This window comes from Lepus europaeus, chromosome 5 (assembly GCF_033115175.1).
Source record: "Lepus europaeus isolate LE1 chromosome 5, mLepTim1.pri, whole genome shotgun sequence".
NCBI lineage: Eukaryota > Metazoa > Chordata > Mammalia > Lagomorpha > Leporidae > Lepus > Lepus europaeus.
Window position 1 is genome coordinate 94285221 of NC_084831.1, and position 20245 is coordinate 94305465.

General features: G+C 40.4%; 2 protein-coding genes across 2 annotated transcripts in view; both read right to left on the reverse strand.

Moving 5' to 3' along the window:
- Positions 1–4665, reverse strand: part of LRRC39 (leucine rich repeat containing 39) — a 65206-nt gene extending 60541 nt beyond the window's left edge. Inside the window, exon 1 of the mRNA XM_062191822.1 lies at positions 4460–4665. The gene's annotated coding sequence lies outside the window, so the exon portion shown is untranslated. The remainder of the gene's footprint in view (positions 1–4459) is intronic.
- A 466-nt stretch (positions 4666–5131) lies between these two features.
- The window catches only part of DBT (dihydrolipoamide branched chain transacylase E2), a 50385-nt gene continuing 35271 nt past the window's right edge, over positions 5132–20245 (reverse strand). Inside the window, exons 6-11 of the mRNA XM_062191823.1 lie at positions 17489–17705; positions 16327–16493; positions 10597–10674; positions 8943–9134; positions 8763–8834; positions 5132–7177 (exon numbers count right to left, since the gene is read on the reverse strand). Coding sequence (XP_062047807.1) covers positions 7010–7177; positions 8763–8834; positions 8943–9134; positions 10597–10674; positions 16327–16493; positions 17489–17705 — 894 coding nt within the window. The 3' untranslated portion in view covers positions 5132–7009. The remainder of the gene's footprint in view (positions 7178–8762; positions 8835–8942; positions 9135–10596; positions 10675–16326; positions 16494–17488; positions 17706–20245) is intronic.

The following is a 20245-nucleotide window of genomic DNA, read 5'->3' on the forward strand; positions in this document are numbered from 1 at the left end:
AACACAGAATCAGCTTTTCATCCTCACTCCTAAGGGCAGCCTCCCATCCTCTGAGAATGCCCATGGCCAGCTCCTTCTACAGCCTGGTTATGATACAGAAGCATAGGCTCCATAAGAGAGAATATGAGGAATTTGGTGGACCTAATCTTAGAAGAACAAAGAGAATTCCTAATACCAGTAACCTTTCTTATCTGAAAGTGACTGAAAAATGCACAGCCTTCACTGAGCCTTCTAGACTGCCAGTACTTCCAAAACATACAAAAGCTGTCTTCCTTTTAGCCCAATAGTAGGCACTCCTCCAACAACACAAGTCATTGACAGTCTGAGCATTTGCAAGAGCATGTCAATCCACACACTTCTAATTACTTACACAGAGCCTAGTTCCCTCATCATTAAAATAGGCATATTCATAGTGCCCACCTAATAGAGTTTCTGAGGAGACAAAGTTAAAATATACACAGAGCATTAATGATGTCTGGCACTATTTTAATTATTGTCTTTAAGTTTTACTCCATTTTTCTACACTACGTGGAGAACATATATGCTAGACAACTCAATGAAGTATTTTAGTTGGAAGCTCCTTTATGGGTTCTGAAAGCATCAGATGGCACAGTCCTCTCACATTGCTCCCTGAATGAGCAGAGGTCACATGCTGCTGAAGGACCCTTATGGGGGAGAGGGACAAGAAACCAGGCCTGGGCAAATATCAGGGGCTTCTTAAGAGGTTAGATGTTCCCCAGAGTCCAGCGGGCAGGACGTTCTCTGGGAAGGAAAAGTCAATCCCCTTCAGAGGATCTCTAGGCGCCCAGAGCAGAACTGCCCCTCCCCTCCAGGAAACCTCTAGGCGCGCCCAGAGCAGAACTGCCCCTCCCCTCCGGGAAACCTCTGGCGAGCCCAGAGCAGAGCTGCCCCTCCCCTTCGGAGAGTCTCTAGGCGCACACTTATGATGTCACTGCGACCGGCCAATCCTGTAACACCTCAGCACTCTCCCTCAGCATTCTCCGGTATGCTAATTGTCCCTCCGAACCAGCCAATCCCGTGCCACCTCTGCATTTTACACCAGCACTCTCCACCAGCATTCTTCGCCAGCATTCTCCCATATGCTAATGGTCCCTCTGAACTGACCAATCCTACGCATGCGTATTAGGAATATGCTAATTCGTTGCCTATATAACCTGTGTGAAACTGCCGCTCAGGGCTCCTCACTGCCTGAGGTGGGGGCCCGTTTGCAAACGTTCAATAAAAACCTCGTGCTTTTTGCATCAACTGGTCTGGAGTCTGGATCTTTGGGCGTCCTCCCGAGCAAGTGGGCATCTCTGCAACTGAGAGGTCCAACACTGCCTGCTCCATGAAAAGCAACACTGGCAGCGTGACCTGTTAAAAGAGCTGCAATGATGGCCGGCGGCCATGGCTCACTAGGCTAATTCTCTGCCTGTGGTGCCGGCACCCTGGGTTCTAGTCCCAGTTGGGGCGCAGGATTCTGTCCCGGTTGCTCCTCTTCCGGTCCAGCTCTCTGCTATGGCCGGGGAAGGCAGTGGAGGATGGTCCAAATGCTTGGGCCCTGCACCTGCATGGGAGACCAGGAGGAAGCACCTGGCTCCTGGCTTCGGATCAGCATGGTGCGCCCGCCATAGTGGCCATTTGGGGGGGAACCAACAGAAAAGGAAGACCTTTTTCTCTGTCTCTCTCTAACTCTGCCTGTCAAAAAAAAAAAGAAAAGAAAAAAAAAAGAGCTGCAATGCGGTGGGTTGGTTTGGCTAGGGAAGGAGTCTGTCCTAATAGTAGATGAGTGGATTCTGAAGTAGGAGCTATGAGGCAGGGCTAGGAAAGGAAAGGACAGCTAAGGAAACTCACAATGATGCAATCTCAATAGAAAAGACTATGTATAGGGAAGGAGCAAAACTACCATCTTAGTCTGTTTTGTTCTGCCATTACAGAATAAACAACACTGGTAATTTATTTTTTTATATTATTTTACTTGTAACTCATTTTTATTAGTTAGTAAGGTACCAATCTATAATAAATAAAAAATTAAAGAAACAAAAATGTGCTTCAGCAAGTTTGAGTCACTGTACTAGTATGTGCATTTGGAATCACACTCATGTTAATAGAATTATACCGATTAGGTTATAAGACAAGGCAAATTGTGCAGGCCACTATGATTTAGGAAACACTAGAGATTTCCAAATAATTTATTTATTTATTTATTTATTTATTTATTAAAAGATTTTTTTATTTGAAAGACAGAGTTACAGAGAGAGGTCTTCCATCTGCTGGTTCACTCTCCAGATGGCTGCAACGGCTGGAGCTGCACCAATCCAAAGCCAGGAGCCAGGAGCTTCTTCCGGGTCTCCCGTGTGGGTGCAGGGGCCCAAGCACTTGCGCCATCCTCCACTACTATCCCAGGTGACAGCGGAGAGCTGGATCGGAAGAGGAGCAGCCGGGACTAGAACCAGTGCCCACATAGGATGCTGACGCTTCAGGCCAGGGCTTTAACTCACTGTGCCACAGCGCCGGCCCCAACACTGGTAATTTATTAAAAACAGAGACTTGGCCGGCGCCATGGCTCAACAGGCTAATCCTCCGTCTTGCGGCGCCGGCACACTGGGTTCTAGTCACGGTTGGGGCGCCGGATTCTATCCCGGTTGCCCCTCTTCTGCTATGGCCCGGGAAGGCAGTGGAAGATGGCCCAAGTGCTTGGGCCCTGCACCCGCATGGGAGACCAGGAGGAAGCACCTGGCTCCTGGCTTCGGATCGGCACAATGCACCAGCCGCAGCGGCCACTGGAGGGTGAACCAATGGCAAAAAGGAAGACCTTTCTCTCTGTCTCTCTCTCTCACTATCCACTCTACCTGTCAAAAAAAAAAAAAAAAAAAAAAGCAACAAAAAAAACCAAAAAACAAAAACAGAGACTTACTACTTTAAGTGCTGGAGGCCAAGGAGTTCAGATTGAGGGGCCACATCTGGTAAGGGCCTTCCTGTTGCCTCACAGCATGGCAGAAGGCATCACATGGTGAAAGAGATTAAGAGATGGAATCCACAGCCCTTTTCTAGGTTGGTTTTAATCCACTCATTAGAGTGGGGTCCATGACCTTAACACCTCCAATTAGGCCCCACTGCCCAAGACTGCTGCACTGGGAGCACACATGTTTTGCAGAGGAACACATTCATATAGCAACCACCATTAAGAAGAATTGGAATTATGTATAATTAAGCTCTAGGTGTACTGCTCTTCTTCATGCTATTGGCACAGTAAAGATCTTCTAGTAAAGACCTTAATTGGTAACCAAAGCTCTCTTTGCTATGCAGGCAGAAACATCATCTAATTCACCTTTATCCACAAACTCTATCTCAGGAGCTGGAAGTCAATACACACTCATTACAGAATGGGGGCCAGCACTGTAGTGTAGTGGGTAAAAACCTGTGATGCTGGCAGCACATATGGGTGCTGGTTTGAGTCTCAACTGCTCCACTTCTGATCCAGCTCCCGGCCAATGGCCTGGGAAAAGCAGTGGACGATGGCCTAAGTACTTGGGCCACTGCCACACACACGGGGGACGCATATGAAGCTCCTGGCTCCGGGATTTGGCCTGGCTCAGCCCTGGCTATTGTGGCCATTGGGCAGTGAACAAGCGGATGGAAGATCTCTCCCTCTCTCTTAGTCTAACTGCCTTTCAAATAAATAAATAAAAGCTTTTTAAAAAAAGTACAAAATGAACTAATTACAGGGTGAGTGTTATTAATGTCCTTGAAGACTTCAAGGCAAGGTTTGTACTACTGGTACTTTAGGGCAGTGCTAAGCTCTACCACCTCTCTCTCAAATCAGTGTGTGCTGCATTAGAAGTTAGCAAAGAAATCTCCCATGTGATCTTTGGGATCCCCAGTGACTGGAAGGTCATGAAAGATACACAAGGTCCTACACTGTGGCAAAGCAGGTTAAGCCTCTGCCTGTGATGCTAGCATCCCGTATGGACACCAGTTCGAGACTCGGCTGCTCCACTTCCAATGGAGCTCCTTGCTAACGCACCTGGGGAAGCAGCAGAAGACAGCCCAAGCACACATGTGGGAGACCTGGAAGAAGTTCCAGGTTCCTAGCTTCAGCCTGGCCTAGCCCCAGCCATTGTGGCCATTTTGAGGAGTGGCCAGAGGAAGGAAGTTCTCTCTTTCTGCTTCTCCTCGCTGTAACTCTTTCAAATAAATAAATAATTTTTTAAAAATGCCCAAGCAGGCCCGTGGGCTTCCCAAAGATCATTTTAACTCTTGCTACATAATCAAATTCTTAGATATTCAACATAAGGTACATTTTAATCTCTACGATGGAAACTATAGCAATTCTGGCTCCTTTCCTTCTAGCTCCCTTCCTTATTGTGCTTTTTTTTCAAATGTCAGAGTAATGTCCTAAAGGAGAACAAAGCCTTGATTTTCTCCCAGCAGTAATTTTGGCTTCTCCTTCATGTACCTTATAACATCCAGACATATTAGTGAAGATGTTGAATTTTCTGGCTTCTCTGCTTTAATTTCAGTCTTTAGGAATACAGGAAGAGCCTTGTTCATCACTCGCTCCTGCCCTACAATGTGTAGAGCCCATGGATTACCCCTAGCCCTCCGGTCTCCTCCAGGGAATCCTGCCGTCCTAAAGGTTCTGTATACGGCAAGGAACCAATCTTCTGTGGAACCTGAATAGATTAAAAAAGAAGAAAATAATGAAGAGAGTTGGGATAGAACAGACATTCAAAGATTATTTTAGCTATGTAGAGAATAATTTGAGGTCATGACATTGGACCTTCAAATATATTACATATTTATTTTAGGGTTCTCTTCTTCCGTTTTCACATTCTTTAAGTGAGGGGTAAATTTTTACTGGTCATGTGATTCTTCATTTAAAATTCAGCAAGTATCTATCAGTAAGGAGTTAGTTAAATTATAAGATACCCATCTTCTGATTCTCCCAGACAGCATCAGTAATTTCTATTACATGCATAATATTATCCTGCTTTTTTCCCTTACATACAAGTATAAGTATACACTCCCTTTTATGGTTATTCAGTATCTTTCTCTTTCACTAGACTGTAAGCCCTGTGAAGGCAGGGAACACAGGTAGATATTATGTGCCCAATGCTTAGTACCATGCTCAATATATAGTAGATCTTTAATATATGAATGTATAATACATACAATGGAATATGATACAGCCATTTAAAAATATAATAATGTGAAATCATTTATTGACATTTAAATTACTCATTTTAAATTTAAAAATCAAATCATAAAATAGTAGAGATCCTTGATCCCACTTTAAAAGGATAGTTATATTTACAGATACATACATCAAAATGTTAGTATTGGTAGGACTATGGATGATATCTTATTTTCTTTGCAGTTCCCCATATTCTCTGAATTTTAACAATAGCAGCATTTATTTGTTATTTAATTATTTAAAAATGATTATCTCACCAGCGCCGCGGCTCAATAGGCTAATCCTCCACCTTGCGGCGCCGGCACACCAGGTTCTAGTCCCGATCGGGGCACCGGATTCTATCCGGGTTGCCCCTCTTCCAGGCCAGCTCTCTGCTATGGCCCGGGAAGGCAGTGGAGGATGGCCCAAGTGCTTGGGCCCTGCACTCACATGGGAGACCAGGAGAAGCACCTGGCTCCTGGCTTCGGATCAGCAAGATGCGCTGGCCGCAGCGGCCATTGGAGGGTGACCAACGGCAAAAGGAAGACCTTTCTCTCTGTTACTCTCTCTCACTGTCCACTCTGCCTGTCAAAAAGAAAAAAAATGATTCTCATTTTGAAAAAAGTCAGGTAGACATTAAAACAACCTTTTCTCTGTCACAAAATTTCACTGGAACTAATTTTGACATCAGTATTCAATCGGCTAATGTTAGAACTCAAAATTCTGGATTATACTTATCTTCATGCTATTTCTGATTAAAGTGGACATTCAACATAACAAAATAATCATTATGAAACTTTCATTTCTGTATAAAACTTTTAAATTTATTTTTATGTTCATAATTAACAATTAGATTCTTCTCTCTCCACTTACTCATGAACCACTTAGGTATATGGACAATGGAATTGACTTTAATTTCTTATCCAATTTTTACTTGAAGATGAAGAAAATTAAAAGTATGTTATAAAATGTCAGCATCACTACATTTAAAGAATCTTCTTTACATGAAGCAAGCTTGTAAAGGTGAAGTTTTTCCCCCAACAGAAAGCGTAAAGCATAACCACAAAAGCATTACCAAAATTCTAAAAGTATAACCATTTTAAACACATACTTTTAACAACTTTACTGTTTATAAAACTATAATTGGGCACTTTTAAGACCAGGTGACATTTTTTTCTTTTTCAAAGACGCTAATTTTTATAAATAACACATTTATAGATGATAAACTCTACAGAGATCAAGAATATATGCAGGGGAATTTTAAAAGATAAGTATAATTGCACTTTATATAGCAATTAGCATAACTGTAGGGAAATGGAAAATATTTTTACATACAAATTTTTTCCCAAGTATAATTAAAAAATTTCATTAAGAATCACTGAAAGAAAGAAAGGAAGGAAGGAAGAAAAAAAGAAAGAAAGAAAGAAAGAAAGAAAGAAAGAAAGAAAGAAAGAAAGGAAGGAAGGAAGAAAGAAAGAAGAGAGAAAAGAGAAGAAAAAGAGAGGGCAAATATTACATGTAAATGGCTACTTGTCTTTTAGTAATATTTTGTTTTCTTACAGTTTCAATCCATTGACATGAAGACCTCAGCACTGTATTAAGAAGTCACATTCTGACCTATAAAATGTGACAGCCCCAGGAGAAGCATTAAATCATTATTCATTTTCAGTAAAAAGTCCAACAGAATAGTGTCTTAGAATATTGTGCGTTAGAACTTTAATCATACAATACAAATCATGTATAAACAAGTTGTAACAGAGAACATGTGCTGGCACAACTAGGCTTTACAGATTCTTTGGAAGCTCAAAAAGTTCAAGAATGTCTTATTAATCTTCATTTCAAATCTAGTAGCATAAAAGATGGGTTTTCTAAGTAGGATTTCCACAAATTAGAGAAGCGTGACATTGTAGCACCATCAATAATTCTGTGATCCGCTGACCAGCTCACATTCATTATCTGCGCAGGATATACTTCTCCTTTCTGGTTAAATCGAGGAAGGGCCTAGAAATAAGGGGAGAAAACAAAGGGTAAACTTTCAGTTGCTCAAAGCTCAAGCTCTAACAAATTTCTAAGATCAGACAAGCCCTTTTCCGTATAATAGAGAGGAAATGGATATCCCAAATAACTTGAAAATACTAACTCCTACTTTTCCCATCTTTGTGAAGACCAGTCTCCACAACTCTCAAGCTTTCAGTGTCTCCAAGGTAACTACTGTCCCCCAAGGCATATTGGCTGTATTAAATATTATGCAAAAAGACTTATATCCAAGTTAATAGGCTACCTTAAATCCTAGCTACAAATTCTGATTCAGTTAGTATGGGATAAGCTTGGGCATAATTTTTTTTTTTTTTTTTTTGACAGGCAGTTAGACAGTTATAGAGACAGAAAGATCTTCCTTCTTTTGGTTCACCCCCCAAATGGCTGCTACGGCCGGAGCTATGCTGATCCGAAGCCAGGAGCCAGGTGCTTCCTCCTGGTCTCCCATGCGGGTGCAGGGCCCAAGCACTTGGGCCATCCTCCACGGCCTTCCCAGGCCACAGCAGAGAGCTGGACTGGAAGAGGAGCAACCAGGATAGAATCCAGCGCAACAACTGGGACTAGAACCGGCGCCCATATGGGATGCCGGCACTGCAGGTGGAGGATTAGCTTAGTGAGCTGTGGTGCCGGCTGGGCATAATTTTTTTTAAGTTCCCAGATGATTCTAACGTGCAACCATGGTTGAGAATCATAGTAACCCTTATTCTAAGTCACTATTCCCTAAAACATGGCCACAGATCACTTTTGAAGGAACCAGTAGGCTTGTTTCATATATAAGTTCTGGGGGCTCTGACTCCAAGGCCAACATATCTCCATTATTATTATTATTATTTTTTAACAGGCAGAATTAGGCAGTGAGAGAGACAGAGAGAAAGGTCTTCCTTCCATTGGTTCACCCCCCAAATGGCTGCTACGGCTGGCGTGCTGTGGCCAGTGTGCTGCGCTGATCAGAAGCCAGGAGCCAGGTGCTTCCTCCTGGTCTCCCATGCGGGTGCAGGGCCCAAGGACCTGGGCCATCCTTCACTGCCTTCCCAGGCCACAGCAGAGAGCTGGACTGGAAGAGGAGCAACCGGGACAGAATCCGGCACCCCAACTGGGACTAGATCCCAGGGCGCCGGCCCATATTTCCATTTTTAAACTAGTTCTCCCAATGATTTTTAAGCAGGGTGAAGTTTGGGAAAAATACACTAAATGGTACCTCACCTTATTATAAGTAACAATTTGGAATTGTTTACTATTATTCTTTGTTGTTCTAAAATAAAGCTATTTTGATAAGAGGCAGATTGGCCGTATTTGTGATTGCCCAAAGTATATTAGTGCCTAGCATGATCCACAGTGGTTTATTATGGTTTCCATACTGAAATATTACAGATCACCACTCCTTATTATACATAGAGGCAGCCACCAAGACTGCAGGCCTAACTCTTAGGAAGAAATAACAAATTTGCTGAGCCAAAATATATAAACTCAAACCAACCAAGTGATGAGGAAACCTTAGAAACGGCTACCAGTTCTTAAAAACTGTTTTTCAATTATTTCTCACATATACCTTAATTGATCCAAGGGCCCCAATGGCTACTTCAGGTGGCAATATCACAGGTTTGGCATAGGTACCACCAATCTAAAAAAAAAAAAAAAAAAAAGAATCAAGTTTTCAGAGAACAAATGGAAATGACATTTTATATTTTTGACTGAACATATGATTAGAAATTTAAAGTACGTTACTCACGGATCCAATATTGGAAAGAGTGAATGTCCCTCCAGTAAGATCTGTGGTGCTGAGCTGACCTGCGGTGCCCAGTTGCTGGAGGCGGTTCAGCTCAGCGGCGATTTCAAATACAGAGCAGATCTGAACGTTTTTGACATTGGGGACAATCAATCCCTGCTCAGTATCCATTGCTATCCCAATATTATGAGAAGCCTAAGAAACAAAAAATTGTATAGTAGGCCTCTTGATACAAACTAATATAACACGAAAAAAGGATTAGGTTTACTGTCTTCCAAATAACCATGAAGAATCATTCTCACCAGGTTGGCAATGATTTCAAATAAACATTTTAAAACAATTTTTAAAAGATGTTTTGAAAAAAATTTTTGCTGGCAAAATAAAGGGCATACAATGTCATGGGAGTGTAAGCTGATCTAGAACTTCTGAACATCTGACAATACATACCAAGATTTATAAAAATCTGTGCTAAGGAGATAAATGCAGAATGGTAGGTATATAGCAATAATAAGGGATATTGAATATAGATTGATTATATGTTTGAGAAACTGCGAACAGTCAAAATGTTTATCAATATATCACTGACTAAAAAAGTTATGCTTATTGACCTATAATGCTGTTGATAATACATTAAATGAATAAGAAAAAGGAAAAATATGAATAATTCTATATTTTTATAATAAGTACATACAATGAAATCCTGGAAGGATATGCATCTCAACATGAACAGGGAGTTATCTTATGGTCATGAGATTGAAGGTATACACCATTATTTTCTTGTCTGATTTATAACAAGTATATACTTAGTTGGGAAATATTAAAATAAAAATGAGGAGATGCATTTGGCCTAGAAGATGCCAGTTAGGAATCCCACATCCTATATGGAACTACCTGGGTTCAAGTTTCAGCTCCATTCCTAATTCTAGCTTTCTGCTAATGTGTTTACTGGCAGGCAGCCGATGATGGCCTGCCATCCTCCCTGCCACCCACATGGGAGACCCGGATGGAGTTCCTGGCTGAGGACTTCAGCCTGGCCCATCACCAGCCATTATGAGCATTTGGAGCATGAACCCAATAGATGGGAGCTCTCTCTCTCTCTCTCTCTCTTTCTTTCTTAAGTAGTTAAAATGTAAAAACACAAATGTGTTAATTAAATGGGGATATTTTAGATCCAACTCCCAACAACATCAAAGATCAACTCCTGGTTAGTTGTTTCTAATTAGAAACAGACATAAAGATCAGCACCTCAAAAAGAGTTCTCAAACTTAAGTTTTCACTCCAACAGAAGAGTTCACATAGAATTCAAACTTGCGTTACTTTTCTTATTTAAATTATTCTTAAAATCCTAGAAATTCAATTTGAGAGAGTAAGTAGGATAGGTAACCTAATCCACAGCCTTCTATAAATTCCCATTATTTTATGCAGAAAACCAAAAATGGCTTAGAAAATGCAATCTGTATATCTAAACAGTATGAGTACTAACCAGTAAAATCAAGAACAATCATAACAAATGGTAAATAGGTTTAATGTCTGATCTCATACCAGTAATTCTAGTCTAAAAAATGATCAATATTTGAGGTACAATAATATTAATCTACAAGCACATTTGCACTCTCTTATGTTGATATCAAGAACATTTTCACAATGCACATCCAACCTTATATGTTATATTCTGGCAGCCTTCATCCACAGAAGCATTAAGGATAGGAAACTGTAGCAATCCCAAGGAAGCTGCCTGTTTAACAAAAACAGAATACAATTTTAGCACTTTCAATTTAGAAGGGACGGTAATTTGAAGCAATAAGACATATGAAAGAGGGAAGGAGAGAATTCTAACTTATGCCAAGTTTAATTTCAAATCTACATGTACCTAGGCATATTCCTTCCAATGTTACCTTCAAGCAAGATAGAACCAGGTTACCCTAATCATTTAAGAATAAGATATAAAGCTGCCAGGTTACTTGTAAACATGAAGAAGACTTTCAAAATAACTTCACAAACATCATGATGAAAGATCCAAAGAGAATGTTTAAATTCAATGTCATTTCCTCACTTATATGTCATCTTAAGAAGCAAATAGTAGTTCAAAAATACACTAGAAATTAAAACACAAAAGGCATTTAAGCTCTTTACTTGTGCAGAAAGAACACACAATAAGGATTTCAAAGTACCCTGGGTTGTTAGAGGCCAATGTTTGCCTGGTGTCCTTGGCCAAGTGAAGGACAAAGCTGACATGAATGTTTACTTTGGAGTCAAAGTCTCACTGAATCACATTTACATCTCCCCTCTCTGTTGCTTTCTCCCTTAATCTCTCCCCTTCTGTTTTCTCTTTATACCATTATCTCCTGTCCATAATCAGATTTCCCTAACTGTACCCAGAATGTTTCTTCTAGCTGTTTCTCTGGCATCCAGAATCTGTCAAGGTTCACACATTGCATTTGGCAGTCATGCTTTTAAAATTTAAAATGTAGCAAAACAAAAATGCTTAAGATGATTCATTTTTTTAATTTAATGAATGCATTTTTTCATAGATACAACTTTAGGAATACACTGGTTCTTTCCTCCATACCCACCCCCACAACTCCCATCCCACCTCCCTCTCCCATATCCTTCTTCATTATGGTTTACTTTGTTTTGTTTTTAGAAAACTTTTATTTAATAAATATAAATTTCCAAAGTAGAACTTTTGGATTATAGCGGTTTTTCCCCCAATAACCACCCTCCCATCTGCAAACCATCCATCTCCTACTCCCTCTCCCATCCTATTTTTCATTAAGATTCATTTTTAATTATCTTTATATACAGAAGATCAATTTAGTATATACTAAGTAAAGATTTCAACAGATTGCACCCACACAGACACACAAAGTGTAAAGTACTATATGAGTATTAGTTATAGCATTAATTCACATTATACAACACATTAAGGACAGAGATCCTACATGGGGATTAAGTGCACAGTGATTCCTGTTGTTGATTTTACAATTGACACGTTGTTTATGACATCAGTAATTACCCGAGGCTCTTGTCATGAGCTGCCAAGGCTATGGAAGCCTCTTGAGTTACAGTTCATTTTTAGTTTGACTTTATATACAGAGGACCAACTCCATGCTAAGCACAAACTTCAACAATTTGCACCCACGCACACACACAACATATAGAGTACAAATGTTCAATTTAGTCCCAAAATTTGCAGTTGATTCTCATAGTACAACTCATTAGGGACGGAGGTCCTATATGGGGTGTAGGTGCACAGCAACTACTGTTGTTCCCATAACAATTAACACTGTTATCTGTGATGCCAGTGATCACTCGAGCTGTTGTTATGGGCTGCCAAGGCTATGGAAGCCTTCTGTGACCATAGACTCCATTGGTATTTGGACACGGCCATAAGAAAAGTGGAAGTTCTCTCCCCCCTTCAGAGAGGAGTACATCCTTCTTTGATAACCCTTTCTTTCCACTGAGGTCTCACAGGGATCATCCGTGTAGGATATTTTTTGCCACATAGTTAAGATGATTCTTTTTCTTTTTTTGACAGGCAGAGTTAAACAGTGGGAGAGAGAGACAGAAAGAAAGGTCTTCCTTTTTCCATTGGTTCACCCCCAAAGTAGCCGCTACAGCTGGTGCGTTGTGGCTTGTGCACTGCACCGATCCAAAGCCAGGAGCCAGGTGCTTCCTCCTGGTCTCCCATGCGGGTGCAGGGCCCAAGGACCTGGGCCATCCTCCACTGCACTACCGGGCCACAGCAGAGAGCTGGACTGGAAGAGGAGCAACTGGGACAGAATCCGGCACCCCGACTGGGACTAGAACCCAGGGTGCCGGTGCCACAGGTAGAGGATTAGCCTAGTGAGCCACGGCACCAGCCAGGATGATTCTTTAAAATAATTCCCTCCTGACTGCCCTTGCTTGTCCCATTAAGAGTACTTTATATGCACTGTGTTCAGTGTTATTTTTGTCTATGGATTGGTGGTCATGACAGGAAAACACACACACATACACACACATAAACCAAATCCTAGAACTAGAGAGTTAAAGGAAGAGTATCAAATATAGACAGACCTTTGTTTACTTAGGTTGGATTAAGAATGTAAATCAATGGAAGAAAATTATAAAAAAAAATTTGCTGCAAATCCCTTAGTTTCTATGACTTCAAAGTTTTACCAAGATTTGATTTGATAACTATAATGTTAATCTTCTTTGGTTAGACATCCATAACTAAGTTTAATCTATAAACACATAAAAACAGAGTTTTGAAGAAAATCCAAATTTTGTAAAAGAAAATATGATATAGAGCTATTAATTAGGTCATTTTCCTCCTGTACAATACTCTGTAGTATTTTACAAATGTTCTGAAACATATATAAATGTCATTTCAAAACAAAGTATACTACATTTTATTTTCAAAATGAAGATCAGATATTTCAATAAATATCTGACAATAAAGAAAAACAGTATTAAAAGAAATTCAATATATTAATGGTACATCCATGCATCAAAATAGACTTGCTGTCATCAGGAGGCAGTAAGAGGAAGCCAGTCAGAAGCAAAGGGGATGCGCTGCTGTGGCGCAGCGGGTTAACGCCCTGGCCTGAAGCGATGGCATCCCATATGGGTGCTGGTTTGAGACCTAGCTGCTTCACTTCCGATCCAACTCTCTGCTGTGGCCTGGGAAAGCAGTGGAGGATGGCCCAAGTCCTTGGGCCCCTGCACCCGCATGGGAGACCCGGAGGAAGCTCCTGGCTTCAGATTGGCACAGCTCCAGCAGGTGCAGCCAACTGGGGAGTGAACTAGTGGATGGAAGACCTCTCTCTCTCTCTCTCTGCCTTTCCTCTCTCTCTGTGTAACTATGACTTTCAAGTAAATAAATAAATCTTTAAAAAAGAAAAAAAAGGGGGGGGCGGCTGGAGCTGTCTTGCTCTTCAAGGTTACCTTTTCTGGGGTCTCCATCTCATTCTCTTCCTAATGCCAGGGGCCTCACTCCAACAATACTTCCCACTCTCTCTCTCTCTCTTTTTTTTTTTTTTTTTTTTTTACTTCTTTTGCTGGGGTGGGAGGTGGAGGGGGACACACTTGGCATAGTGGTTAAACTTCCACTTGAGATGCCCACATCCCGTACTTAGGTGCCTGGGTTGAGTCCTGGCTAATCCATTTCCAATCCAGCTTCTTATTAATGAGCCACCTGGGAGACAGCAGGTGATGACTCAAGTATTTGAGTCCCTGCCATCCACACAGGAGACTCGATTGACTTCAGGGTCTCCCATGTGGAATGGCCCAGCTCCCACTGTTGCAGGCATTTGGGGGAATATACAAGTAGACGGGCGATCTCCTTCTCCCTCTGCCTTTCACTGGGATTTTCTCTTCCTCAATTCATATTCATTTCCTAACAGACTGCAATCAAGCAACTACTTCAACAATATCTTATTCAATCAGTTCTGGTTGAGGCCACCCATGACCTGGTAATTACTAAGATCCTGTCCCTATCCTTCATCCTATTCAACCTTTGTGATGATTGTGATCATTATCTACTTCCCTCCAAAAACTTGTTTCTTCCCTGTGGGTGTGAGATCCTAAATCAATAATGGCAAACTCTCATGCTTCCCTGTTTCCTTGCACTTTGGCAGTGTTCTCAGGCTAGTTTTAAGCCTAGCCATGTGACCTGCTTTGGACAACAAAACAAGATGCAACTTGGGCATTTCTGCTTCTTTTTCCATCCCAGCCAGTACTATGAGACCACGTATAGGTGAGCATGCTGGGAAATGACAGAGACATATGGGAGAGATATGAGTCACTTCTGTTGAAGTCATTCTACACTAGCTTGCCAAAATCTATTATCTGACCTCAAGCATTTAAGACCTCTGCCAAGATCAACAGACTTGTGCTGTTCACCTGAGAGATAATAAATGGCTACTGTTTAAAACCATTATATTTTAGGGTAGTTTAGAACATAGAAATAGATGCAGTTGACTTCTGAATGACTCCTTTCTAATTCTCCTATCATTACACCACTACCGCCACTTACCCTCTTCAATATCTCTGCCAACTCAACCTCTACCTGGCCCTATTCAACTCTTAGCCTTCTTCTCCTTCATGCGCAATCTGGGTGATGTCATCTACTGGCTTCAACAGCCTTGCCTCTGCAGAGACTCTCCCTGGATGTTACAGAATCCAGATCACTCTCCTTTCATTTACATCTATGACATTTACATTTATGTAAGACTCACTTGGAAGCTCATTGCCAAGAAAATGGAGGTAAAGGAGAATGGTTTCGGCCACATGAGGCCCAGTGTCCACTGCAGAGACAGCTGTGTAAACACTTGAAATACACTGAGATAAAGCACTTGAACACAAAAGAGCATTTAACTCCACAGTGACAGCCACAGAGACTTCTGGAGAAGTCCGTGCCAGAACACAATCTGGTGTTTAAGATGTATAGGTATTTGATCAAGAGATGAGGGGACAGTTAGGGTGGAATTGTGCATTTTAGCAACCAGGCATAGCTAACATGACTAAAATAGAGAGTGTAACCCTGAGAGATAGGAGACTGGAAAAGTAGGCAGCAGAGAATTATAGTATATGTTTGCCACACTAAGGTACCTGGAAACTATCCTAAAGGCAAAGAAGGGGACCTTTAAAAAGAGTTAGGGAATAATAGAATAATTTGATTTATGAAAGACTAGTGTTAGTGCAGCTTAGAGCAAAGGCTGGGGTTTGGGGAACACACTGAAGTATGTACTTTTGAGCAAAATAGACCAGAGCCTTAAACAGATTCTCTTTTGTTAGTTTTGTGTCCTTGACAAGTTTCCTAACTTCTCTGAGCCCCAGTTTCCTTAAATGGAAAGTGGGAAAAATAGTATTTATATTTTAGGATTACTTTAAGAATTAAGAGATAATGTACACAGCATGCTCAGTGTGGGGCTTGGTGCCTATTAGCTGCTTCATAAAAGGTTGTTAATGGGAGCTAGTCTTAAGATGCTCAAGGTCAGCTGATGGTCTTATTCTCTTTTATATTGGTCCCAAGGCCTAATGCTGGACATGATTCCCAGAAGCCTCAATACAAACTTGTGGAATAAATGAAAATGAATACATGTACATGATACACAAAATCAAAACTAAGTCTTGCTTTAGTTTAAACCAGGAATTTGCTACAGTGTACCTTTCATAATTAAAGGCTTTAATTAAATGGTAGAACAATCTCTACCTAGCTACAATGGAGAATTAGATAAAAATATGACACATAAATTTCAATATAAAAATTCCTATGAAATTAAAAACACAGCACATTTTCTGACTTTATAATATGGTTCAAACCCAGAGTTAACACACTGCATATCTGCAAAGCAAAACTTGTATGTCCTACTCAGGCCTTGTTGAAACAAATGACTCTCACCTTTAAGAAGAAGGGCATAAAGGAAAGCTTAATTCCACGAGCCAAAGCAATGGGTTTCAATTCTTCTCGTAGCTTAACCAGTTCAGTAAGGTCAACCTCATCACAATAACCAAAGTGAGGTATCTTTAGAGCTGCAGACATAGTCTTGACCATTGCTTTTTGAAAGCCTGGAAAATATTCCATTGTTATTAATTTTAATTTTTAAATTCATTAATCTTTTTTATTAGAAAAAATTCTTCACACTCTCAAACTCCTTCTTTTACTACTATCTTTATTATATTACATTGAAAATTACTATTTTCAAAGCTGAAGCATGACATCCAGTTTCAAGTGTCATCATATTTCATGTGACTGCTTTAAATGTACATAAAAATTTCAAAAGGATGCAAGCTATGGATTTACCAAACAACTTTCCTGCAAAACTAATTGTATGGGAATTAATCATCCTAGGAGTTTATACATAACAAATCAGAACTAATAATTTTGAAAGTTAACTAAAAATAATGCATGTTTAAAATACTGAGTGTTCAAACAAAACAATTATCAGGATACAAGTTGATATGCCATGAAACTTGGTAACACTTCAGAAATTAGCAGTATATAAAAATAGGAGTGTTTCCTGGATGAGCTATGTTATTTCACCATTAAAAAATTATTTGTTAAATTTGAACATTCCTTTCAGAAAGAATTGAAAATACCATACTCTAGGGGCTGGCGCTGTGGCGCAGCAGCTCACAGGATAAAGCCCTGGCCTAAAGTGCTGGCATCCCATATGGGCACCGGTTCTAGTCCCTGCTGCTCCTTTTCCAATCCAGCTCTCTGCTACAGCCTGGGAAAGCAGTAGAAGATGGCCCAAGTGCTTGGGCCCCTGCACCCACGTGAGCGACAGGAAGAAGCTCTTGGCTCCTGCCTTCAGATCAGCGCAGCTCCAGCCATTGCAGCCAATTGGGGAGTGAAACATCAGATGGAAGACCTCTCTCTCTGTCTCTACCTCTCTCTGTAACTCTGTCTTTCAAATAAATAAAATAAATCTTTATAATAAAAAAAAGAAAGAAAATACCATACTATATACATTACCTGTTAAAGTACCTTCTGCCAAAATACTTGTGAATGTACTACTGCTTTACATTACTGTTATTATTATTATTAGCATTATTATTACCTTTTATGGGTTCTGTTTTGTCTTTGCCTATGAATACTGGAGGTTTTGATATTGGCATGGGAATAGTCTTGTCCTTTGGTTTTGGTGGAGGTGGCATAACTTCAGCTTTTGGTGAAGGAGGCAATATAGCTCCCGTTTGCTTTTCCAAGTAGTTGAGAATATCTTCTTTAAGTATTCTGCCATCTTTTCCTGAGCCAACAACTTCACTTAGTTTAATCTAAAAAAAGACACATTTCAATACTAACAATGCAACCACTTAAAAATAAATAAATCTATCATTAAAGTTCCAAAATGGGATTTAGTTCACTGAAGGTAAAAATACATCTCTGTACAAGGAAATAACATTTTCATGATCTTAATAGAGAAGTTATGTCTACCCTTAGTAGGGAATCAGTGGTTACTTTTGCACATACTGTTCATTTGTCCATAACTATGAGGAATCTACATTGTGGAATTCATCATTACTTATGAAAACCTCTTTTTGAATAGGCAGACATTTTAAAATCTCCAGTATAATTCTTGCTTGATCTTTCTTATTCTTGGAGATCACAGAAAAAGAAAACTGAGAATTTAAAGAAAAAAATGCTTTAACAAATTTAGACCAATGTTTCTGGCATTAGCTACCAGTTAAACATGTTAGTAGCTTAAATAATTATACAAAAGCTCTCTCAAATTAGATTTTTCTTTTTTTTAAAATTTTTAAAAATTTTATTTATTTTTTATTTTTTGACAGGCAGAGTGGACAGTGAGAGAGAGAGACAGAGAGAAAGGTCTTTCTTTGCCATCGGTTCACCCTCCAATGGTTGCCAAAGCCGGCACACTGCAGCTGGCGCACCGCGCTGATCCGAAGGCAGGAGCCAGGTGCTTCTCCTGGTCTTCCATGGGGTGCAGGGCCCAAGCACTTGGGCCATCCTCCACTGCCTTCCCGGGCCATAGCAGAGAGCTGGCCTGGAAGAGGGGCAACCGGGACAGAATCCGGTGCCCCGATCAGGACTAGAACCCGGTGTGCCGGCACCACAAGGCGGAAGATTAGCCTATTGAGCTATGGCGCCGGCCTCAAATTACATTTTTCTTATGGTTGCTTTGGAAAGATCAGAACAAAACATTTAATTCTATTTAAATAAAACACCTAAGCTTGGATGATATCTTCATACACAGTGCATTTTTAGTTCATTTCTTAGGTTAAGCCCCAATTTGTTTTAGTGCATCTCTAAGGAAGACTTTAAAATAATATAGAACTTTTTCATGTCAAACACTAAATTTATAAAGGAACTCAGAATTTAAACAAATGATCTTTAAATAATTATAAAATGTAAATGTCATTGGTTTCTAATTTTAAATAATTCACAAATGTGCAAACTGTAAGAAACTTTTAAAAAGGGGCTTCATAACAATAAAATACACTATTTAATTTCTAGCATTTATACAAGTATTTTGGAGATTATACACATCTTTAGCAAGTGGGATGGGAAAGCCAAATCATGTATATCTTCTACAGGTGGTCTTTCCATACAATTAAGAAAAAAATTGGTAAATTGTTTTATAGCTTTCAAATCAATAAATAAAATAATTTCATCTGGTGCCCTTAGGAACCTAGTGTTCCACATTATTATTTCTATTTTCTATTACATTTAATGGCCTTCATATTTGAACACATTTAATGATTGTATACAATTTCCTAACTGACTTTAACTTTTCCCTAGTACTGAACATGTACATATATTCTAATTTTGGCTCTGGAAAAAAAAAAGGAAGACTGTATCCTAGATTATTTTCTTAGCGTAGTTCCCCAATGGCAGGGTAACTGGCAGAAAGGGTATGAATATTTTAACGATTCTATTACATATCTCCAACGTGCTTACTTTTGGTTTTTCCCACTGTAACTTAACCAGTTCTCTCCCAAACAGACAAGGAAACGGTCTGTACTGTGGGACACAGGGCAAAGAACTCAGATATATTTGTGTTCTTAGTCCCAGTTCAGCTACTTATTTGATTTTAAACATGTTAATCAGGCTCTTTCTCATCAGCAAAATGGGGATAACCTCAACTACCCTGAAGCACTGTTATGAGGATTACAGGTAATGTGTTTACAGCAGCTGCTCAGAGACAATGGTTGCTGAGGAAGTATTTAAAGACTAAGAGCATGGGTTTCGGAGTGATATAGAATCATTGCTAAATTCTGACTCCAATGCTGTGTTATTTGTGTGGCCTTAGGCTCCATGTCTTACAGTGGCTCCTTAACTTACAGAATAAAATGAATGCATTTGTTAATAATTACCACAGTGCCAGGGAGCCAGCTTGCCAGGCATTCTACCCTGCAGTCAATGACTGGCAGAGACAATACCAAAGGCCATCTTCCTTGACTCAAACCAGTTCTGTGGTTCTCCCCATCTCCTATGGGTCAGCCAGAATCTCTGAGTATCACATCCATGCCTGGTCCATTATCTCTCTCTTTCTTTTCCAATCCTGCCTCCCTTATTCTCTCTCTCTCTTTTTTTTTTTTTTTTTTTTTTTTTGACAGGTAGAGTGCACAGTGAGAGAGACAGAAAGGTCTTCCTTTTTTCCGTTGGTTCTTCCCCCAGTGGCCGCTGCGGCCGGCGTGCTTCCGCCGGCGTACCGCACTGATCCGAAGCCAGGAGTCAGGTGCTTCCTCCTGGTCTCCCATGCAGGTGCAGGGAAAAAGGACCTGGGCCATCCTCCATTGCCTTCCCGGGCCACAGCAGAGAGCTGGACTGGAAGAAGAGCAACCGGGACAGA